This window comes from Hemiscyllium ocellatum, chromosome 26, assembly GCF_020745735.1.
Source record: "Hemiscyllium ocellatum isolate sHemOce1 chromosome 26, sHemOce1.pat.X.cur, whole genome shotgun sequence".
Lineage (NCBI taxonomy): Eukaryota > Metazoa > Chordata > Chondrichthyes > Orectolobiformes > Hemiscylliidae > Hemiscyllium > Hemiscyllium ocellatum.
In genome coordinates, this window is record NC_083426.1 from 46,484,787 (window position 1) to 46,508,214 (window position 23,428).

The 23,428-nt window shown below is 44.8% G+C and overlaps 1 protein-coding gene across 1 annotated transcript in view; it reads right to left on the minus strand.

Moving 5' to 3' along the window:
- Positions 1-612, minus strand: part of LOC132828124 (transcriptional enhancer factor TEF-5-like) — a gene marked incomplete at its 5' end in the record, with an annotated part of 196,759 nt that extends 196,147 nt beyond the window's left edge. Inside the window, one exon of the mRNA XM_060845032.1 lies at positions 375-612. Coding sequence (XP_060701015.1) covers positions 375-612 — 238 coding nt within the window. The remainder of the gene's footprint in view (positions 1-374) is intronic.
- Positions 613-23,428: the final 22,816 nt, after the last annotated feature.

Genomic DNA, 23,428 nt, shown 5'->3' on the forward strand with positions numbered 1-23,428 from the left:
ATGTATGTCAAATGCAAGAGAGTGCAGTCACTACTTGATAAAGGGGCTGCTCCCTCAATTTCTAACCGCACTACTATCCATGCTCTCCATCTCTGGTCAGTTTGTGTAGAGCAGGGTGAATATGTCTCACGTCTAGAGTGTTGGGCCTGGCTATAGAGGCCTTCCATAGGATGGACACAGCCTGGGCTGTGTATACTCTGGGAGACTGATCCTCTAATCCAGGTGAACCCAGAGAGGAATAGGCTGTTTCTGCCCAGCAAGCTACAGAATTCCCTAACCATTAGACGCCATAGCAATTGGAACACACACCAGGATTAATCTGATCATTTTCTGGTATAGAGTCAATACACCAGGAGATTGTCACAGGCACCTACCGTACATCTTGCCCTCATCAGACAGGATAATCTTCCGTCGCCCACAGGGTGGATATATTGCCAATGCTTCCTGAAAGCTCTGCTCAATGTCAGGACTCCACACTCCCTCGGCATCATTGTCCAACGATTTTTCCAAGCCGTCTCCCCCATCCTGCCTGCCCTCTCCAGGGCTCCCGCTCCCATTCCAATCGTTGGACGCAATTGTGGCAGTTGGTGGGGCTCCAGCGAGAGCCGGTGGTCACTGAAGAGAAACCTGCGAAGACAGCGAGGACACAGCACAGTGTTTAAGAGGTCAGCAACCATGCCACACACCCTGGCTGGCACCAATGAACTTCCAGCCTCAGCCACACTACAAACTGGCATGTGCCGAGGGTCATAGACACCATGCACACAAAAGGACTTCCTTTAGGTCAAGTATTTCATCAGAGTTGAATCTTCACTCTGAAGGAGTGCTGCATGGTCAGAAGTGCCATTGCTCAGAGGAGGCGGCACAGTGGCTCAGCGGTTAGCAATATTCTCTCACACAGTGCCAGGTTCAATTCCACCCTCGGGCAACTGTGTGGAGTTTTCATATTCTCACAGCATGGGTTTCCTCCCACAGTCCAAGATGAGCAGGTAGATGGGCCATGTCAAATTATCCATCGTGCCCAGGGATGTGCAGGCTAGGGGCCCTGGCCATAGGAAATGCAGGAATAGTGAGAGGGTCGCGGGGGGTGGGGGTGGGCTCTGGGCAGGATGCTCTTTGGAGGGTCAGCAGGGACTTGATAGATCGAATGACCTGCTTCCACACTAATGGATTTTATGATTCTATGGGTCATAACTTGAAGTCTTGTCCAGGTCAAGGGTTAAAATCCTGCAGTCATTTAAAAAAAAGGGAAACTCCCTGTTCTGTACATTGCTAAGTGTCCATAAACAGATTATCTGCTCATTGTCACATTGTTGTCTACAGGATCTCTATTAACTGCCATGTTTCTCGTGTGTCTTGGGTGGGATACCATTCAACAACTATTTCATTGGCTGGAAAACACTTTCGGATGCTAAAAGATCAAGGAAGGCACTATATAAATGGAGTCCATTCTTTCTTGAAGAACAAGCAAAACCACAAATGCACGTGACATTGTGCCTGAGCTATGAGGGGGATGTGTGATGAATGGAGGACCTGAGAATCAAAACAAAATAAAACGTGATTGGTTTAAGCCTAGTAAGACAAACGGGAATTTTCATGCTGAAAGTGTTCAGCGTGCTTTCTCTGATTAAAACTACAAACAAATTTGCCTCTGATTATTTGGCAGATGATGCTTATAAATCTGGTCTATTTCCGTACTTTTAAAGAACGACATCAGATGTAAAGTACATCAGAATGTGGAACGCTCAATACCATTGCAATACTGATCCCTCTGAAGTTGGTACAGGATACAGTACTGTCCAGCGTTAAAGCATTAGGCCCACACTCCTGAAATCTCATGGGATTAGTCTTCAAGCACTGGTTTTGAGTAACAGCTGTGAGGAGTCAACAGCACTGTCACTTCGGAGTCAACAAGTTAAGAGTCCAAGTTCCAATCCAAAGACTGGAGCACAAAATCTAGGCTGACTCCCATGAGGGCTTTGTCTAAGACACCTTTTCCAGATTAGACCAAAACCAATCACCCCAGTGAAATGTTAAAGATTCCTTTCCAAAGAATGGTTCCCACATGGCAACACTATTGCACATAGACTGTGCAGAGAGCATGAAAGTTGATGAGGAATTGCACAATTGAGAGTTTTCTATCAATGCTGGATAGAGTGCACTTGACTGTACCCACATCAAACTTTACTGGGATTAGAAAGCTCCAGCCTCCATGCTGATTGGGAGCCACATAATCTTCTGTCTCACAATGGCTAACAGCACAGATAATACAATCCTGCCACCAGCTACCCCCACTCCCCACCGAATGAACACTGTGGAAGCAGCTAAACAATTGCTCCACTAAACTACAATGAGCAATTCGCCATGGCATCACCCTGCCTAGAAGGTCAAAGGTCCTGTTTACTCAGACTGGATAGTGCAGCTCAGTTGACACCCCCTACCAATGCTTGACCAACATCAATTACTTAGTCACTTTTCTCATTTGATGTCCATGGGATCTTGCTGTGCTCAAACTGCCTCTTGCTGTGCTCTTCCAGCCTCCTGTCTACGACTAATATACAACACTGACCAGACAGATGTTCGGTTTACTCCAGATCAAAGATTCAGGGACAAAACAACATCAAGAGTTTTGAGACACAATAACTGGGTCTCAATGCTGCTTCAGATAAGAGGGGGAACAGAAAAAATAAGCAGGTGTTCCCACTTCTGAGATTTCTCTGGACGAGCTAATCCCTTCAAGCTTGACAAAAAAATCTGGGTCTTAGCAGCCTCCCTACAGTGCTGCTTCTGCAAAGCTGGGTGGGCAATGTGCATTCACATAGCACCTAGAACATAGTGATGTGACTATAGCATTACAGTAATATCAGAAACATAAAACTGGCACTGCATCAAATCAGCACACTATGGGACAGGAGATTAAATACTTGACTGCAGAAAGGAAAAGTATTGATGAGGATAGGGATGAAAGCCCTGGAAAGATTAGGACCCAGACTGAAGGCAAGATGGATCCAATAATGGACATGGTAGAGGCTAGAGTGGGAGGAATGTAGTGTTTTCAGAGCGTCGTGACAGCACACAGAGATGAAGAGGTTATATGGACAAGGCAACAGAGATACCATCTTAGCCAGAGGGTCAGGAACAAAGTGGGGTTTAATCACCCCTATCTTCAAGTGTTACAGCAAACAGAATATCAGATAATCCTCCCCAATCATGTGATATCATAGTTAATATGCTCCATATTCATTGTGATAGCTGTGTTACAGCATTAGCAGCAATGACCATTGTGATTACTGTCACACCAGGTAAGAACTTTTCATGGGTCACTCAACATATTGTACAAGTCTTCCATTCTTTCGTTGACAGAATTGTATGATGTAAAATTTAACAAAATCGCGTGCAGTTAGATGCTGCAACATCAGAGAGGGGTACTGAACAATGTCCTTCCACTGTCCGAGACTAGCAACAAAGTCAACCCAGGACCACGGGATAGATTCTCTGGCTCCAGACTATTTGGATAGTCTCAACTGGATGCTCTCCAGAACAAAGCTGCTCTGAACTGACAGGCAGCTAACCTGCCTCCGAGGGACCAGGGACAGCACGAGAGGGAGGGTGGGTGAGGGGTCAGAGCGAGTGAGAGGGGGAGAGAAAAGGGCAGCAAGAGGAGGTCGGGGGAAAGAGAGGGGACAGAGAGGGAGGAGGTGGTGGAGGAGAGGTAAGATAGAGAGGAGAGAGAAACAAAAAGAGAGCAAAAGAGGTGCAACTCAGAAGAATCTTGCAACAGATCATTTTATGATCCTGTGGAGGTTATCGCTAAGATGTAGATAATTGTACAACTGACCTGACTTTGCTCTGAAATGTAATATTGGCAACGCTTTCAACTCCTCTTGATAAGAGCAATAATGTGAAATTTGCTTAGCTATCAAACTAAACTCATTGTACAAAAGTCTACCTGACTCACTGGCATTTGTACATCAGCAACAGCCTGTAGACCAGCAGTCCAAATCCACCTCTTCCAACTGGGCAATCTCCAATCTAAAGTTAGGCAGGCTAAGATGGAATGAGGTAGCAAGGTGTTACAAAGTCAATAAACCATTGCCATATCATAAAACTAATCTTTGCAAACGACTCATGTCAACATGAGTGAACTGCAGTGCAACCCAACACTGCCAGCTCTGATAGGAGCATTCCCTGGGAACCACAACTCCACTGCCCTTTGTTTAAGTGCAGACTCGTATAGATCCGCCAGGAATTGTTTACTGCACAAGACATTTTGAGGACTCGAGTCAACATGCATCATGACCCTTTTTTTTCCAAAAAGAGCCCAAGTATTCACACATGTATTAGAGTTACATTGCAATCCATGCATCACGCTCATGTGCAGGTCACACCTTTGCAGAGCTGAACAATCCCATCGGTGGGAGCTTCTCTCGGGATCAATGGCTCCTGACGGGAAGGTCCTCCCCCAGTGCCACAGGACTGCGAGGTGTTCGCTGAATCTTTCAGCAGAATAGAGGCAGAACCAAAAAGAGAGGAGCATCCAACGCCAAACAGGTCAAGATTTTCCAACAGGCCAGCTTTGAACACAGAAACATTGAATAACAGCAGGAAGCCAAAGGGTTGGGAGACTGCGGGATTGTTGCAAACCTATTTGAAGTTAACGTTGGAGGAAAAACTAACCAGAGAGCGATTAATCTGCCTCCTTGTTTCACCCCCTTGGATCCGGAGAACGTGGAATCTTCCAAGGGGTCACCAGTTGCAGAGTTGGGGTCAAGCTCCACGCGTTCATTGGGAATGTTGCGTGTGTATATTTGACTGCCAGAATAGACATTCAGTTATAAAATGTCAGCTTGTGAACTTAAAGGCTGCTCTGCATTGGTTGGGGGTGACCTAATGGTTTATAAATATAATCTCTCTTTCCTCCAGTTCCCTGCCCCCATACCACCTACCCAAACAAAATATTGTAATCCATCTCAGTTTCTCTAAATAGATAACAAACAGCGGTCTAATATGAGATCTGTATGGCCTTGGCATTCTCCTCACATAGCTGCTGTATTCTTTCACGGGTCATAGTGCTCATTTTCCACAGCTCCTTCAGGTCTCTCCTAAAGTCCACCATCACCTAGATCACTCCTTCTTTGGTCAGCGGACCCCCGTGTACTGAAGCCTCACATTCCACTCCAAGGGCTGGAGCCCAGAGGTCAGGTGTACTGACACTCCCAGCATACAGCTGGAGGACTGCTGCCCTGCCAGAGGTGCTCAAACAACTTCCTTAGGGAGGATAAGGAAATTCAGCATTCACAGCACTGACATTTACCAACTTTTATAGACGCACCATAGAAAGCAACCCATCCAGATGCATCGCAGCCCTGTCCATCATAAAAACCAACCTTCCTTTCACTGACCAGTGATATTTCAGGAAAGAAGCCAACATAATCAAAGATCCATCGCACCCCATTATACTCTCTCCCATCAGGCAGAAGATACAGAGTTTGAAAACATATACCAATGGATTCAGGATTAGCTTCTTCTCAGCTATTAGCAGACTTATGAACTGACCTCTCATATTAGAGTTGATCTTTCTCTGCACCTTCTCCATAGCAGTAACACTATATTCTGCACTTTGTTCTATTACCCTATTGTATTTGTGTAAGGTGCAATTTGGCTGGACTGCCTGCAAAACAATACTTTTCAACATATGTCGGTTCACATAAATTAAACCAAGGATCAGGAGCATCCTCCCAATTGTCTTGGTCAATATTTCTCTCTCCATGAAAAACACAACAATTTTCCCGTTTATTATCTCATTGTTATTTATGGGAGCTTACTTTACACAAATTTGACTCTTGCATTTCCTAGTCTACACTTCAAAAACTGCTTCATTGGCTGTAGTGCACTTCGGGATGTCTGATGTTTGGAAAGGTGCTATATAAGTGCAAGTCTTTGTTACTAACTGAGTTCAAACCTCAAATCGACATGGATCACAACAGTGCCACATCTACTGGGGAGAGCAAAGGATGGTGTAAAATTAGAAAATCTCACGCTTTAAATACAAGATTCAGACCGGATACCAAGTGGTGTCCCGCTGCGACACACAGACCAAGAAAATCCCAGTGCAACTCTGGGTCAGTCAAAAATAATCCCAACCAGAGGACCTGTGGTGTTACACGTGGCTTAAAGTTACGGAAGATAGTTGGGTATATTATACTGTCCCTTATGCATTGTACAAGAGTGTGTGATTGTGCATGCACATGCAGTGAGAGATATCCACAGTGGAAAGGTACACATCCATTTCTGGAGTTCAGTAGTATAAACCTATCACAATCAGAAGGATTCCCATACAGTCCAATGGCTAATTATACAATCACATTCACCTGGGAAGTAGCAATAGCATCCTCTGTCAACTGGAATAGATACCTACATCACTTACATCTGTGCTGCTTGGAGGTAGACTGATCTATTCTATAAAGGTAATGGTTCTGACAGAGTCCATGTCAAAGTTGCACTAAGCTCTGCCTAATCGGAGGACGTTGCGCAGTCTCTGGGTAAAGAGTCAGACCATTTTTGCACAAGATCGTGACAAGGTCACAGATACCATCTCTGGCTTCTGTAGTCTTAAATGATTACGCGCAAATAAGCATTTGCATCGCTTGCCATCAGGCCATAAACCCCTGCTTGCTGTGCCAGACAAACGCCTCTGCTTATCAAAACTCATCAAGGGTATATCCTCTATCCCTGATAATTACATCGGCTCAGATTGGGAAGGGGGTTTTTCAGGCACTTGTGACAATGGTAGTGACCCTGCCTCTGACCAAGGAGGCCCCAGGTTCAAGTCCCACCTGCTCCAGAGCTGTGTCATATTGTACCTGAACATGTTGATTAAAAACAGTTACAACGTTTGGGATCTGGTGAGCACATGTTGGTGAGGATGCCTGCCTGAAAAACATGGTGTTCAGGTAGTTTTCCTGACTGAGCCAGGAAGCCTGGGTTCAAGTCTCATGTGTTCCAAGTGGTGTGAGATAATAGCATTGACCTGTGGCATGGTGGCTCAGTGGTTAGCACTACTGCCGCATAGCGCCAGGGACCTGGTTCGATTCCTGCCTGTCTGTGAGGAGTTTGCACATTCTCCCTGTGTCTGCGTGGGTTTCTTTTGGGTGCTCCAGTTTCCTCCCACAATCCAAAGATGTGCAGGTCAGGTGAGTTGGCCATGTTAAATTGTGCTCAAGGATGTGTAGGTTTGGTGCATTAGTTGGGGGTAAATGTCGAGTAATAGGGGAGGAGAATGGGTCTGGGTGGGTTACTCTTCGGAGAGTCAGTGTGGGCTTGTTGGGCCAAATGGCCTGTTTCTACACTGTAGGGATTCTATGCTCAGAGAGATTTTTTGAAAACATCAAGAAAGGTGGATTGTAAAATGACCCTTTGAATTTTGTTAGTGTTCCACGAGGGGCTGTTTCAAATTTATTTGAAAAAAGAGAAAGGAGAATTGGTAGCAGCACCATTTCTCAACTACCCACAGCACAGTACAACATAAACAAGCATTTGACCAGATGAAGCCAGCACAGATAAGATTAGATAAGATTCCTCCTCATTTCAGCAAAATTATGTAGTTTCTTAATGAAGTACAACCAAATAGCAGATAGAGTCAGACTCCAAATTAATAAATGGACTATGTTTCCTACATCAGCAACTCATCTCACTTGATTTAAATCTTAGAGGAGAAAGTGAGGACTGCAGATGCTGGAGATCAGAGCTGAAAATGTGTTGCTGGAAAAGCGCAGCACATCAGGCAGCATCCAAGGAGCAGGAGATTCGACATTTCGGGCATAAGCCCTTCTTCAGGATTTAAATCTTAACTATTTTCCTGCATTTTAGGCTGGACACACACTATAGCACTCACTGACCCAGTTTTGCTGTTCTGATCATTAAACTTTGATTGGGATGAGGTATTTGTGAATGTTAAGATAGGTGAGTTTTGTCTATCACCTTAAGAGAAAGCAATGGTTTTCGGAGATGCCAGACTTTGAGTGACGTTTTGGGACCTCTTGCGGTGGATTGACTCCATTAAGCCCTGCCTAGGTTTCACACCACGGCATGGGGTTTTTATCTGTAATCAGAAGGGAGCTCAGGAAAGCCATCACAATGGATGAGAGATGGTTAAAATTGTGCCCTGACCCTGGGAAAAAAAGTGAAGAGAGCATTTTTGATTTGAGGAGAAAGTAAATCACACAAAAACGGAGAGAGAAATCTCAAAAGGTCAGGCTGGCCTCTCTCAGAAAAACTCTCCAAAAACTGTGAAGCTTCTGTGCACACAGTGAGGACTGACATTATTGACAATCTGCTTTGTATCATGACATCGGCATATTTCTCTCCAAAGTGGGAACAGATTCCTCACTGAAAAATAGCTCCTGCATTCAGTATTTTCCTAATCTCCGCCTTGTGATAGATAGCTTTCGTTGGCAGAGAAAACTTTGTTGTTCATTCCCTTGTATCACGCACTGAGAAACATGGCTCACACATGCCACAGAACTATCAGTTGGTGACCTTTACAAGCTAAAGGCTCACCAATGTAATAAGCTTCAACATCACATTATCTGCAACAACTCACCAAAGCTTCCTAGACAGTGCCTTCCAAATCCGTGACCTTCACATGGGCAGCCTATACACGGGAACAGCACCACACTCAAGTACCTCTCCAAGCCGGTCACCATCCTGACTTGGAAATATATCGCCATTCTCCCACTGACATGGAGTCAAAAATCATAGAGTCAGAGCATGGAAACAGACTCTTCCATCCAGCTCATTCATGCCAACCAGATATCAGAAACTAATCTCATCCCGTTTGCCAGCATTTGGCCCCTATCCCTTGAAACCCTTCCTACTCATGTACCCATCCCGATTCCTTTTAAATGTTGTAATTGTACCAGCCTCCACCATTTGCTCTGGCATCACATTCCATACACGCACCACCCTCTACATGAAAAAATTGCCTTTAGGTCCCTTTTAAATCTTTCCCCTCTCACCCTAAACCTATGCCATCATGTTTTGGACTCCCTCACCCCAGGGAAAAGACCTTGTCTATTTACTCTATCCATACCCCTCATGATTTTAAAAATCTCTATAAAGCTCGCTCCTCAGCCCCCAACACTGCAGGGATAACAGTCCCAACCTAATTAGCATCTCCCTATAGCTCAAACCCAATCAACCCTGTAAATCTCATCTGCGCCCTTCCCTGAAACTCCCTCCTGAAAGTATTGTGGGCATATAGCTGCGGTACAAGGAGATGACTCACTACCACCTTCTGGAAGGCATATAAGGGTGGGCAATAAGTGCTGGCCAAGTTCCACCAGCGATGCCCAAGTCCCACTGATTAAAGTTGAAGATGAAATCTGACTGGCAATCAGGATTCCCAACAGCTTCCTCCCTTGAATTTCGATAACCTATTGTTTAGGAATTGGCTGTACCCAAAACCAGGCTGGCAGAACATCATGACCGACTGGACCATTTACTGCCAGATGAATCATAGAATCCCGACAGTGTGGAAACAAGTCCAATCCGAACCTCCGAAGAGTATCCCACCCAAATCCATTCCCCTATCCTACAACGTTACATTTACCTCTGAATAAGGCACCTAACCTACACATCCCTGTATACTACGGGCAATTTAGCATGGCCAATTCACCAGACCTGCACATCTTTGGATTGCGAGAGGGGAATCTGGAACACCCGGAGGAAACCCACGCCAGGGTGACAGTCACTGAGACTGCTCACCAAACATGGGCCAGCAAGATTGAACTGGTGAGGATGTAGATCCTCTCACACTCTGCCTTGGACTTTCACAAAGTTGGGACAACACACCTTTCCAAAATGTAGAAAAGCTTTCACTTCAAGGCTTCCCAAATGACACAAATCCAAAAACGGAGTGGGAGTAGGCCATTTGCCTTCTTGAACCTGCTCAGTCATTCATTGAATCATGGCTAATCTTCTACCTTATCTTCCAATTCCACATCCAAATATTGCTCAACCTCTTACTCGAAAAGGCTCAAAGACTGAGCAGCCATAGCTCTTTGGGATAGAGAATTTTTCACAATGCCTTGATACAGCTGTGGTGAGATCCCCTTACTGTTGTATTCCAACATATCAATAATGAAGGCCAATATGCCATTTACCCACCTAAGTGCTCATTATACCTGCATGCTAAACGAGAGGCTTTTCTACAAGAACAACCATGTCCCACTGAACGCCAAATGTTCTCGCTGGTCGCCATTTTGAAAGATGTTTTTCAATTTCCCCTAACAAAGTGGATAACCTCTAATTTCTCCCTTTAGCCAACAGTCTACCAACTGTAAACATGAGTACAAAACGATCCTTTAAGAACGGGGTGACAAGGTGGCTCAGTGGTTAGCACTGCTGCCTCACAGCATCAGGGTCCCAGGTTCGATTCCAGCCTCGGGTGACTGTCTGTGTGGGTTTCCTCCAGGTGCTCTGGTTTCCTCCCACAGTCCAAAGGTGTGCAGTTTAGGTGAATCGGCCATGTTAAATTGCTCATCGTGTTAGGTATATTAGTCAGAGGGAAATGGGTCTGGGTGGGTTCCTCTTCGGAGGGTCAATGTGGACTGGTTGGGCCGAAGGGCCCGTTTCCACACTGTAGGGAAGCTAGACTGATCTAAAAAAAAACCTAAACTTACTGACACTTCCAGCATTTCCCATCCGGCTTGACACTCGATTACATCGACCAACACAACCAGCACAGGCAATGGGTAGAGAGAAATCTGCCCATGTTTCCACATTTCTCTGAAAATAAATCATTTGACGCTTATGGAATGCCACCTTCAATTCCCATTGAGTTGTCCATCGGACTAGACAGAGCTCACAAGTAGAGAGTGGCAGACTGCTATTACCTGTGGGTCACAGCACAAACCAATGACTTCAGATGAGGCACAGAGAAAGATACTGCCCAAAACAAATCCAGACGTCATCACACTTTTAACATGCTGACTTAGTAACTGACTTTTGCAAATAGTAATGGATGTCTAGACAGGCAACAGTTTTCTCAATACTATTTATGTCAACAGTAGGTGACTTTTGAACAAGAAAAAGCAAACACTGGAGGCTAAATTCTGGTGCGTTGTTTGGAGCTGTGGGCTCGAATAACTGAAGCCTTTCAGCTGTTGCAGTTTCACCTCAACCCCCACCTCCTTATCCAAAAGCAAAACATTGCGGGTGCTGGAAATCTGAAACAGAAAACACCGAAATATTCAGCAGGGCAAGCAGCCTCTGCAGAGGGGAACAAAGCGAGCAGTTCAGACAGGTGACCTCACGCAGGTCGGTGGACACCAGAGCACTGCGGAGTATTTCGAGCAGCTTCTGCTTTTTAGCTTGTGCCATGTTTTCCTGAGTAGATGTTCCCCTCTCTCCCCCACAGGGGTGAGGTGGGGTTCAGCTTAGACATCACCCCAGCTGCCTCCAAAAAGCAGAAGATACTGCCGTTGATGTTTATTTAGTATCATGGCGACACAAGAAGTGGGAGCATATTCTCAAGCATTTCAATATGATTTGAGTGGCTTTACAACCCATTCAGTCCCTAAATCCTGGGAGACCAAAAAAATGTATCCCCACCTTAAATCTTTTCAACAGTTCTCTGGTGTAGGGAATGGAAAAAAAAGATGCAAACCCTTTGAGTAATGGGTACTTCTCCCCAGTTCTGTCCGTAATGATTGTCATCTTATCATGTGAATGTGTGTCTTTGTTCTTGAAGGGAATCAATCTTTCAGCATCCACCCTATCAAGTCTCTTTGCATGTTTTGACAAGATCACATGAAAACATAGAATCCCTACAGTGACGGAGCAGGCCATTCAGTCCATCGAGCCCACACTGACCCTCCACCCATCCAGATCCTCACTCTATTCCCCCTAACCCTGCATTTCCCATGCCTAATCCACCTAGCCTGCACACCCCTGAACACTATGGGCAATTTAACATGGCCACTCCACCTAACCTGCACAGCTTTGGATTGTGGGAGGAAACCGGAGCACCTGGAGAAAACCCATGCAGACACTGGGAGAATGTGCAAACCCCACACAGACAGACAGTCACCCGAGGTGGGACTTCAACCTGGGTCCCTGACACTGTGAGGCAGCAGTGCTAACCACTGAACCAACGTGCTGTCCTCTCATTCTCAAGCAACAGAGAATACAGACCTAATTTCCTAAGCCCCCCCTCCGTAGGGTAAGCTTTTCAAGCCGGGAAGCAATCTAGCAAACCTTCACATCACTGCTTCCAAAAGAAAGACTACTGAGAAAGGACAAGAAATATTGGCCTTGCCAACACTGGTTAATACTGACTCAGAGCAGATGGGGACTCAAGTTGGGCAGGGAAGGAAAAGGATGAACAGTTAAGCTTGGCTAAGGTATCTCTGTGAGAATCGCTGTCTAAGATTATATGTGCTGAACAATCCTGGAAGGCCCGATATTGAGGTGTGGTGGTGTCAATGGAAATATGCCACAGCACAAGTCAATATCTCCTGGAGGGGGGATTGAAAGCTTTGAAAAAATAACCAGTGTGAATAGAGCAGGCCAGTGTGCACGGCTGCAGCTGGGGTTATTCTTGGCTCATTTTAGCTGGAGCTTATATTTATACAACTTCTTTTTCAGAAAAAAGAAAATCAAACTTCCAAGTTTTTCACCTTTTCCCTGGTTGCCAAGTCAAACGCGGCTCTCCGTACAGAGCCAGCCTTAGGCTAGAAACTTGTAATCGTTTCCCCTCTCGCTGCCCAACTTATCAGGGGGAAAAAAAACTTTTACATTTTCACTAAATTCTGCACAGGTTCTGATTACGGAATGAAAAACAAACTAACAGGTGAGTGGTAGTGGCTAGACAATGTCATGGAGCAGTCCGAGGGAGTGCTACACAGAGAGGAGGGGTAGGGACCTCCCCAAGTCAGCTGTTCAGCCAAAGCTCTGTCTCTGATCATTCGGGCGGGTGTGAAAGATCACCTGGCATCATTTGGGGCAGACCAGGTGGTTGCCAACCTTTCTTCATCAATCATTAACAGGAGTCAGGCATTTAACACCCACCTATAATTTGCATCAAAAAAAGATGATAATGAGCCACTGTGATCCACATGGTGTAGTCACATTACAGTGTTATCAGGAAGGGAGTTTCTGCACTTTGACTCAAGGATGAAGACTATATGGCTGTACAATTCCAAGAGTGGATGATGTGCAACTTGTCAGTAGGGAGGCATCTGTGCTTCTGATGCCCCAACCCGGCCTTGAAGGGTTGGTCTTGTCAAGAGGGAGGTGATGAGTGGCTGCAGTGCATCTTGAAGATGGCAGACACTGGTCCCCTGGGCACTGGTGACAGAGGAAGTGAATGCCTAGTTTAGTGGACCAGGCACCAACGGATTGGGCTGCTTTGTCCTGGATGATGTTAAATGTCTCAAGGATTGTTGGAGCTAAACTCATCCTTACTTGTGCCTTGCAGAAGATGAATGTTGGAATTCAGAAGGGGAGTTATTCACCTCAGGTCTGTTCTTGCAGCCAATTGCTGCTGGCCTAGTTAAATCTCTAGTCACAGATGATAGTAAGGGAAGTGAAGCCCATTAGAGATGTGAAAGGGGATTTGCATATTAAAACAGGAGGCCTGGGCTGAGGTTTTAAATGAGTACTTTGCATCTGATCTCACAAAAGGAAGAAGAAACTTCCAAAGTCTTAGGGAAAAGCAGGGTAATTGATGTACAGGATAGGGAGGCTGGCTGTACACAGGCCAGGACTGGATTGATGCATCCAAGGACACAGAAGGAAATAAAGGTGGAAACTGCAGAGGCAATAGCCATAAATTTTCCAATCTTCTGTCGAAATGGGCAGTGCCAGAAGACTGGAGAAGAGCAAATGTTACACCTTCATACAAAAAAAAGGCATAAAGGTAAACCTAGCAACTACAGGTGAGTCAGTTTAACTTCAGTGGTTGGCAAGCTTTTAATCATGACAATGTGGGTCAAGGCATGTAATCTCTTCAACCAGAGTGGATTAATTGCAGAAAGCAAACACAGGATATGCTAAAGGCAATTAAGTTTGAAATGAGTTTCTTGATGACATAACAGAAAGGGTTGGTGAGGGTAATTGCACCTGGTAGAGTGTACAAAAGGCTTTTTTTAAAAAAATGCCACATAACAGGCTTACCAGCAAAATTAAAACACTAGGAATAGAAGGGCTGACAACAGCATGAACAGGAAATTGGCAGTTTGACAGGAATGACTGCTTACTCGTCACACTGGAAGGAAGGAATACAAGAGAGGTCCCATAAACAGGCGCTAGGGAATGCACATTGCTTAACGACAATATACGAATGATCTGAATTGTTCCAATGCATCCAGTTCTGGACACCATTCTTTCGAAGGGACAGGAGGTACTAGAGGAGTAATGTGACCAGAGATAATGCATGCCCCTCCAGTTTCAATTGGAACATGAAAGAAAAAGGGAAAGAGGAGACATGATTGAGGTTTTCAAAGTTGTGAAGAGCTAGTGGTAGTAGAGTCAGATACATTTAGGGACTCTGGGACAGGCACCTGGAAGATAGTACAATGAAGGGTATGTAGGTTAGTCTGATCTTAGATTAGAATGAAAGGTCGGCACAACACTGAAGGCCGAAGGGCCTGTACTATGCTACATTCTACATAGGGAGAATCATTTCCTCCTCGAGTAGACAAATTCAAAGTGATTCACAAAAGAAGCAAAGGGGGAGGAACATTTTCAGGTAGGGAGTGGTTAGAATCTGAAATAAACTGCCTGTGAATGAGGTGGAGACAGGCCCAATTCTCCTTTCAAAGCCATGATTATATCTTCATTGCTCGTGGAGAAATTTGTAATGCCACCGAATAACAGAGGGCCGGTGGTACTTATCAGGTCTGGGATAGACACACAGGCTCCTTCTGTACTATGACCAACCTACGATTCTATCAATTCTGAACAAAACAAAAAGTGTGTTGATTTCAGAAAAGCCTTTTCCTTATACAATGCATGGTTTGGTATATTTGACAGAGAAGGGAAGAGTCTGATTAATGCAATTTATTTTTTAGAAAAATATGCACTGCTGGCTCTCGGTATAACACCATGATTAACACCAACAGGTGGATGATGGCGTGGAATTGTTGAAATCTTACATCTGTAGATTAACAAGCTGCAGTCTGTCAGAGAGGAGTTTGTTTACTTTCCTGTGGAGGATGAACTTTAGATGAATTATTTTCCAAGAACCAGACAGACATTCATCACTATTGATGAAGTGCTCTTCTACAAACTGCTTGACTGCATGAAATCTGGAACTCGGAGAATAATACCACTGTAGATCTGTCAGTAATACACTTGACACTTTCTGTACAGTCACATTGACATTGTGGCTAATGGGCAGCATTCAGGCTCCTGCTCCACTCCAGGATTTGAACACCATAATCCAGCTGACATGTTCATGGGCCTCTTGTCGCCCAGCCTAAACGACATTCACAATAGTGGCAGTAAACAGCTGTTTCCAATCCAGCGCAGTCTTTTATTAAGCCATTTCAGAAAGCAGCTGAATGCCATATTACTGTGGCTCCAGCCACATCTACAGGCCAAACCCATTAAAAATGGCCGGCTTCCTTCTTTCATGGACACGATGGGCCGAATAACATCTTTCTGTGCTACAATTGTTGTGAATGACTGTGGTGAATCAGGTGGGTTTTTTTTAAAACAACAATACCCGTACTTCCATGATCATTTATTTTAAAATTTGTTCACAGGATGTGGGTGACTTTGGCAAGGCTAACACTTAGTGACCATTCTCAGTAGTTACCTTCTTGAAGCATTCCAGTTTATACAAGCATACACGCGTATAAGAGCAGATATAGTTGCAGAAGTAGGCCATTCCACCTATTGAGCCTGCTCTGCCATTTGATCATGCCTGATATATTTCTGAACCCTATTCTCCTGCCTTGTCACTGCTTCCTTTTTATCCCTGACTAATCAAGAATTCTGTCTTAAATACACTCAATGACTTGGCTTCCACAACCTTCTGCAGTAATGAGTTCCACTAATTCACTATTGTCTGGATGAAGAAATTCCTCCTCATCTCAGTTCTAAAGGGTTGTCCCTTCACTCTGAGGCTGTGCTCTGGGTCCTAGTCTCTCCCATTGGGAGGAGAGGTTTCCACATGTCCACTCTATCCAAGGCAAGTTTCAATCAGATCACTGTTCCCCCTATCCTTCTAAACTCCATCGAGCACAGACCCAGAATCCTTAACCGTATGACAAACCCTTCATCCCTGGGTTCCATTCTTGTAAACTTTGTTTAGATACCTCCCAAAGCCAGCCTGAGCAGCAGCACATCTCTGCTCTTGTATTCTAGCCTCCTTGAAATGAATGCTCACATTGCGTTTGCCTTCCTACCTGCTGACTGAACCTGCATTGTTAACGTGAACAGAATCCTGAACTAGGACTCCTAAGCCCCTTTGTGTTTCAGGTTTCTGAAGCCTTTCCCCATTTAGAAAATAATCCATGCCTCTATTCTTCCTACCGAAGCTTACACCTTCCCACATTGTATTCCCATCTGCCACTTCGTTGCCCATTCTCCTAGCTTGTCCAAATCCTATCTGCAACATCTCCACACTACCTGATCCAACACATATTTTCATGTCATGGTAAACTGAGCAGCAATGTCCTCCATTTCTTTGTCCAGATCGTTAATGTGTAATGTGAATAGTTGTGGTCCTAACACAATACGTATGTATGTATTAGGGGGTGTGGGGATAAGATATACCTGTTAGGAAGAAAACTTCAGGATTTTCATCCAGTTTTCTTGATACTGCTCTCTGCTTTTAAATTTCAGATCAATTTAATTAACTGAATTTAAATTCTCCAACTGCTGTACAGAAATTTGAATTCTCACCTCCAGATCACTGTCAATTACGAAATTTGTTATTGTATCACACAATCCATGCGGTGAACTGACCTCAATATTCATGTTTGCATAAACTTTCACCCCAGCACCCCTTGCATTGGTACAGCAGGAAATCAAAATGTGGAGCAAGAGAGTACATTTCAATTGTAAAGTTATTAACTTCCTTGGTCACCGATTGGTGGTAAATATTTGCTAAGTAAATATACGTAATGCCTATGCACGTTACACATTAATGTGAGCATTCATTTCAAGGAGGCTAGAATACAAGAGCAGAGATGTGCCGCTGCTCAGGCTGGCTTTGGAGGGTGTCTGGAAGAGGTTTACAAGAATGATCCTGAGGGTGAAGGGCTTGTCACAGGAGGATGGTTGAGGATTCTGGGTCCATACGCTGAGGTTAGAAGGATGGGGGGGAGGGGGCGATCTTATTGAAACTTCCCCCACCTCTATCCATCTAACCCACTCTCAGCTACCTTCCCCACCAACACCCCACCCCCCCCCATCCCATTTATCTCTCCAATCCCTCGGCTCAAATTTTGCTTTTGCCAGAAATGTCAACTCTCCTGCTCCTCGGATGCTGCCTGACCTGCTGTGCTTTTCCAGTACCACACTCCCAACTCCGACATCCAGCATCTGCAGTCCTGACTTTTCCTTAGTAAAGACCATTTACCCGAGTCATGCTATGGAAGTGTTTTCCAAATCAGTACTGGGGTTGAGGTCAAAATAGTGGCCTCATTACCAAGTCAGGGAGGTCTTTCGGATTCCACTGACACGCCAACACAGCACTGTGCAATTACTGCCTTTTGGATAAAATATTAAACTGTAGCCTCAGCTACCTTTGTAGCTGGATGTAAATAATTGTTCAAAAACGATTGTTCCTAGTGCCATGGACATTTATATCTGAAACACAACAAAAAGACTGACCACTTATTTAACTAACTTTCCATTGGTGGAATCCAACTGACAATATTTTAGGATTTTTTTAATTAGTTTATGGCATTTAGGCATTGCTGGCTGGGTCCTGGGCCACTGCAGTCCATGCCATGTGGGTACACCCACAATGCTGTTAGGGAGAGAGCTTTCCAGGATTTTGATCCATTGACAGTGAAGCAACGGTGATATATTCCTAAGTCAGGATCATGTATGGCTTGGAGGGAAATTTGCAAGTCACGGTGCTCCTATTTATTATCTGTCTTTGTCCGCTGGCTGCTGAGTTTGGAAGATACCTTGGCAAGTTGCTGCCATGCACCTTATAGACAGTGCACATTGTCAGAAGTTGATGAGGTGCTAATTAAATGGTGATGGTTAGATATTCTGTTATTGTAGCTAGTCACTGCCTGAGGTGTGAGGCACAAACGTTCTGCAGCAAAACCTGGACAACATCCAACCTTGGGCTGACCTGGACACTGACCTCTTCAGTACGAGAAATCTTGAATGCTGTAGAAGACTGAACAATCGGAGAACGTTCCCACTACTAACCTTGTTGTGGAAGGTAGGCCATCGATGAAGCAGTTAAAGATGTTTGGCAAAGATCTCCCGCTGAGATGTCCTGAAGCCGAGATAACCAAACTATGACAACCCCAACCATCTTCCTATCTGCTGTGTATGACTCGAACCAGTGGAGGCTTTTCCCTCATTCCCATTGAATCCTGCCTTACAAGTGCCCTTTGATGCCACAATTAGTTAAGTGTCAAGGGCAGTCATCTATCGTTGTGTCATCTGCAAAGGCCCCATTAGCCCCCACACTCATGACGTATTAGTACAGCCATATTTGTAGCTTCACCAATTAACACCTCATTTTTAGATACACCCAATGCTGCTCTTGGCATGCTGTCCTGGACTCTTCAATGACCCGGTTGATCCCCTGGATTGATGGTAAAGATGGGGATACAGTAGGGAAATGCAGGATTCAAAAGCTTACAAATTTAGAGTTTTCAGTTGAATGTAATCACGAAGACCCACAGTCCCTGGATGTCATGGGCTTGAGTTGCTGAATCTATTCAAAATTTATCCCAATCCACAAAGGGGCTACTGCCACCCAACAGAATGGACGGTATCCTCAACATGGAGACAGAAATTTGTCTCCAGGAACCTGTAGAGTAGTCACTCCCACCAACACAGTGATAGACTGCTGCTCCCGACAGCCAGGTTGGTGGGAACAAGGTAAAGGGGCTGTTCCCTCTTCTTGGTTCCCTTACCATGCACTGCATACCCAGTCCAGCAGGTACGTCCTTCAGAAGTTAACCAACTCCGCCAGTATCAATGTCCATTCTGCCTTTGTCACTCGCCGTGCTTCTTTTAATTGGCATTTAATATGGAGTGCTAGTTCAACCGCTGAGGGGGGACAAATGGGAACACGCAGCACCAAGTTTCCTTGCTTATGTTCGAGCTGGAGCCATGAGACTTTGTGAGATCCAGAATCAAGATGGAGGATTTCCCAGCGCAAATCCATGGCTGGTTGGTGATGGTGGTGCCTGGAATATTGGCTGAAAGGTAGGACTCTGACAGTGTGACTATGTCAGGCTGTTCCTCAACTAGTATTTGGCACAGTTCCCCTAATTTTAGCACAAGCACCCCGATATTACGAAGGACAACCTTTGGAAAGGTTGACAGGACTGATTCTCATTGCCGGGAGAAAGTGAGGACTGCAGATGATGGAGATCAGAGCTGAAAAATGTGTTGCTGGAAAAGCGCAGCAGGTCAGGCAGCTGAAGAAGGGCTCATGCCCAAAACGTCGATTCTCCTGTTCTTTGGATGCTGCCTGACCGGCTGCGGTTTTCCAGCAACACATTTTTCAGCTCTGATTCTCATTGCCATTAGGTTGACACAAACTGACGGTCCAGTGTCACGCCTTGCTTTACATGTTGTAGCAGTTTGATACAGTCAAGTTGTTTGCTGGGTCAAGTCAGAGGGTATTTCAGAGCTGCCCACTTTGCTGTGGATCTGCTGTCAGCCCTTAGTCATTGAGACAGAGGAAGGAAAGAGGCACTGACAAGAGAAATGAGGCCAAACCATTTGGAAGCTTCATTCATTCATTCCTTTTCTCTCAGCTTTCATGCGAGGAGTAAGTTGTGGAGATTCAGTTGGAAAGCCCCTGTTCCTCAAACCAAAAGAGTGATCAAAGTTGGTTTGCTTTAGCTGAAGGTGGCGCATGGTGGGGGGAGAGAAAGAGCCTACACTGTTTTTTGACAAAATAAAAACATCCAGAGCTTCAGAAGCACAAATAACCCTCAGAGTGGGACCTGAGTAGACTGGACAATCAGTCACCCTCATTAGCCAAGTTCCACATAAGCCAGGACGGCAGATTTCCTTCCCCAAAACAGATGGGTTTTTAAACCATCAAAAATGGTTTCATTGTCTCCAGCATTAAAATAAAATTAGGAACTAAAAGCTATCCATTAATGACATTTAAATTCTAGCCTAGGCCTTCAAGTTACTCACCCAGTGAAATTACCACTATGCCACATCACCAGAAGCCAATCCTTAGAACAGTTCACTGTTATTGACCACATCAATCATAAAATGTGTTCTAGCTTATTGATCTGATGGCCTCACTGAACATATGGTCTCTCAGCAGCCTTTACAGATTTCAACTCTAGCTTGCAACTTCCATGAGGAATGCCACAAGAAGTCTATAAACCCTTGCTGTGTGTCCACAGCTCAGCTGAAACAATGCCACTGCAGGCAATGGCTCACTTCAACAACTCAACAGCAACTAGTCAAAGCCAGGGATTGAGAATACAGCTATTGCACAGCAAATGATGGTGCCCCAAACACACTGCAATATGTATAAATTAGAAATTTAGTTTCAGAGGAGATTAACGTGAGTGAAAGTGAGGCACAAAGTTATAAAGTTAAAGCTTCGTGTTAATGGCCTGTGCTATTTCAGGCAGGCAATCATTTGCAACATTAAAGGACATCACCCTTTTGCACACCAAACAGTATTTCACAAGCCCACAGGCATACCTTCAGGCATTAGGAGATCTCTAACCTAAATGAATTTAAAGAGGTGTCCCCATGTCCTAACACAATGACTGTTGGGGAAGGGGTGAAAATGCAAGTGTCATGAGGGAAAGTCCAGGAAAGAAACAGCCACTAGCATCGTTAATGTATTGGCAAACGTGGCTCAAAAAAGACTTAGCTACTAGTAGTAGTTATTGGGGGCTAGTACATGGTTGGTCCTGTTTGGCTTGTAATAAACATTCGGGTAAAAAATGAGGTCTGCAGATGCTGGAGATCACTTTTGAAAATGTGTTGCTGGTTAAAGCACAGCAGGTCAGGCAGCATCCAAGGAACAGGAAATTTGACGTTTCGGGCATAAGCCCTTCATCAGGAATCGGGTAAAAAATGAGGTCTGCAGATGCTGGAGATCACAGTTGAAAATGTGTTGCTGGTTAAAGCACAGCAGGTCAGGCAGCATCCAACACATTTTCAACTTTCAATTGTAATAAACATTACCAAGAGGTGGGGTCGGGGTTCAGTTATATCTCACAATTAACCTTTCCCCTACACCCACAAGTCACTTCCCATTCCCACTCTTACCACAGTCACTGAAAGGTGTGAATAAGACCAATCTCTTCAGTGACCACTTTGTGGGGAATTGAAGGATCTGGAGGAGTGGAAGGAGCAGCAAACATGGGACTCCTAAATGAGACAATAGAATTAAAAGTCAAATTTAGTCTTTGATTCGTGTTAGGTGGACTGGGAGTTCATGATTTGGGAGCTGTGGTAACGAGGCAGTACAATCATTGACGGGCCAGGCAAAGGATAATTGAAGCGTAGATAATGGAGTCATTAAGGAAGAACGTCCTTCCATCAGTTCCAGTTGCGCAGAAGCACCTCCTCAGCCAAAAGACGCAAGTGATTTTTGAAAACTAAAAATCCTGAGCTCATCTTCAATCTGTCGGATATATTCCCTTCATGTGTCAGCCTTTACTCATTGAGAGAGAGGGGGAAGAGCCACTGACAAGAGAAACTAAGTCAAACCATTTGGAAACTTCAATCACTCCTTTTCTCTCATCTTTCATGCGTTCATGTGAGGCGCAAGTTGTGGAGATTCAGTTGGAAAGCCCCTGTTCCTCAAAGCAAAAGAGTGATCAGAAAGTTTGTTTGTTTTAGCTGAAGGTGGAGCATTGGGCAGAAGGGGGTGGGGGCAGCCTACTCTAGAGTAACAAAAACACTCAAGAGATTCACAAGCACAAATAACCCCCACAGAGTGGGATCCAAGCAGATTGTAAAACCAGAAACTCTCTTGCAGCCAAGCCCAGCTGTTATTTTAATGATATACAAAGTCTGCTGGACAGGATCACGTTGTTTGCTTTAGACAGCGAATGATTCTGCTGGCTCCCAGCTTTTAGTCAGATGTGTTCCCCCTTTCAGTAAGAGAACATGACAGCAGCAAGACTCAAAGATACAGCACCCCATCACCTCCCACAAAACACGTCACACACAGCTCCTGATGAACTTCAGGGGCTCCGCAACACTCAACTACATTGATGTAGCACCTTTATTATGCTAAAATGTTCAAGTAGGGACTCAACAGGTCTGTCAGCAACTGTGGGGATTTCTGTTTTAGTTCATAAAACAAAGCACTGCAGGTGCTGGAGCTGTGTTATTGAGTGGGATATGACTCTAACACAGACGAGGGGATAGTGCAAGAGGGTATGAATACCATCTAAAAGAGAGAAAGATATCACTGAGAAGGAAATTACACAGCTCCCGCAGCCAAAGCAACAGAAGATCAAGTTATCCAATGGTGGAATACTGAAAGCTAGGGATGAACAAGGGACCAGAATTGAAGTGGAAGGTTTGGGGGAAGTACAGAGATTGGAGAGGCTTGGAGAATGTTGCAAACCATGGGAGGCTTTGAAAATATTTCCATCCTGTAAAACAAGATCCCAAAAACTTGGTCTGGTCATCAACTGGTGTTTCCCTCTCCACAGACTCTGACTGAGCTACTGACCATTTACAACATTCACAACAGCTTACTTTCGTAAAAATCAGTTTGTCTTTCCCTGGGGGAGAAGCCTTAAGCCTGGCATTACTTTCACAAATTGTGCTGAGGGACCGAATCCCTGGGATATAGAATAAACACTGCCCGCACTGTAGCACTCCCTCACTACTACTACTCAATTATAGCTCCGCGTGTTCTAAGGCAGCAAACCAGAGACCAGGTACAACATCTTGGTTGGCAAGATGTGCTGCACTGTCAAGAGATGCCACCTCACTGGTGTTTAACCTAAGCTACTTTGGCTCTTCCAAAATGGACCTAAATGATCCCACAACACTGTTTGAAGAGAAACAGGGAACCTCTTTCCAATGTCCTAGCCATCATTTGGCCCTGAAGCAACTTCACTAAAAACAGATTCTCTCACTGCTGTGAAAAAATTCTCCAGCTGTTTTGAAATAGTTATATCAAAATCGTGATGGGGGCAGCACCCTGGCAGCATTACACCAGGATTCTCTCTTCTATCTAAACTCCCATCGATAACTCTCAGCACTGAAA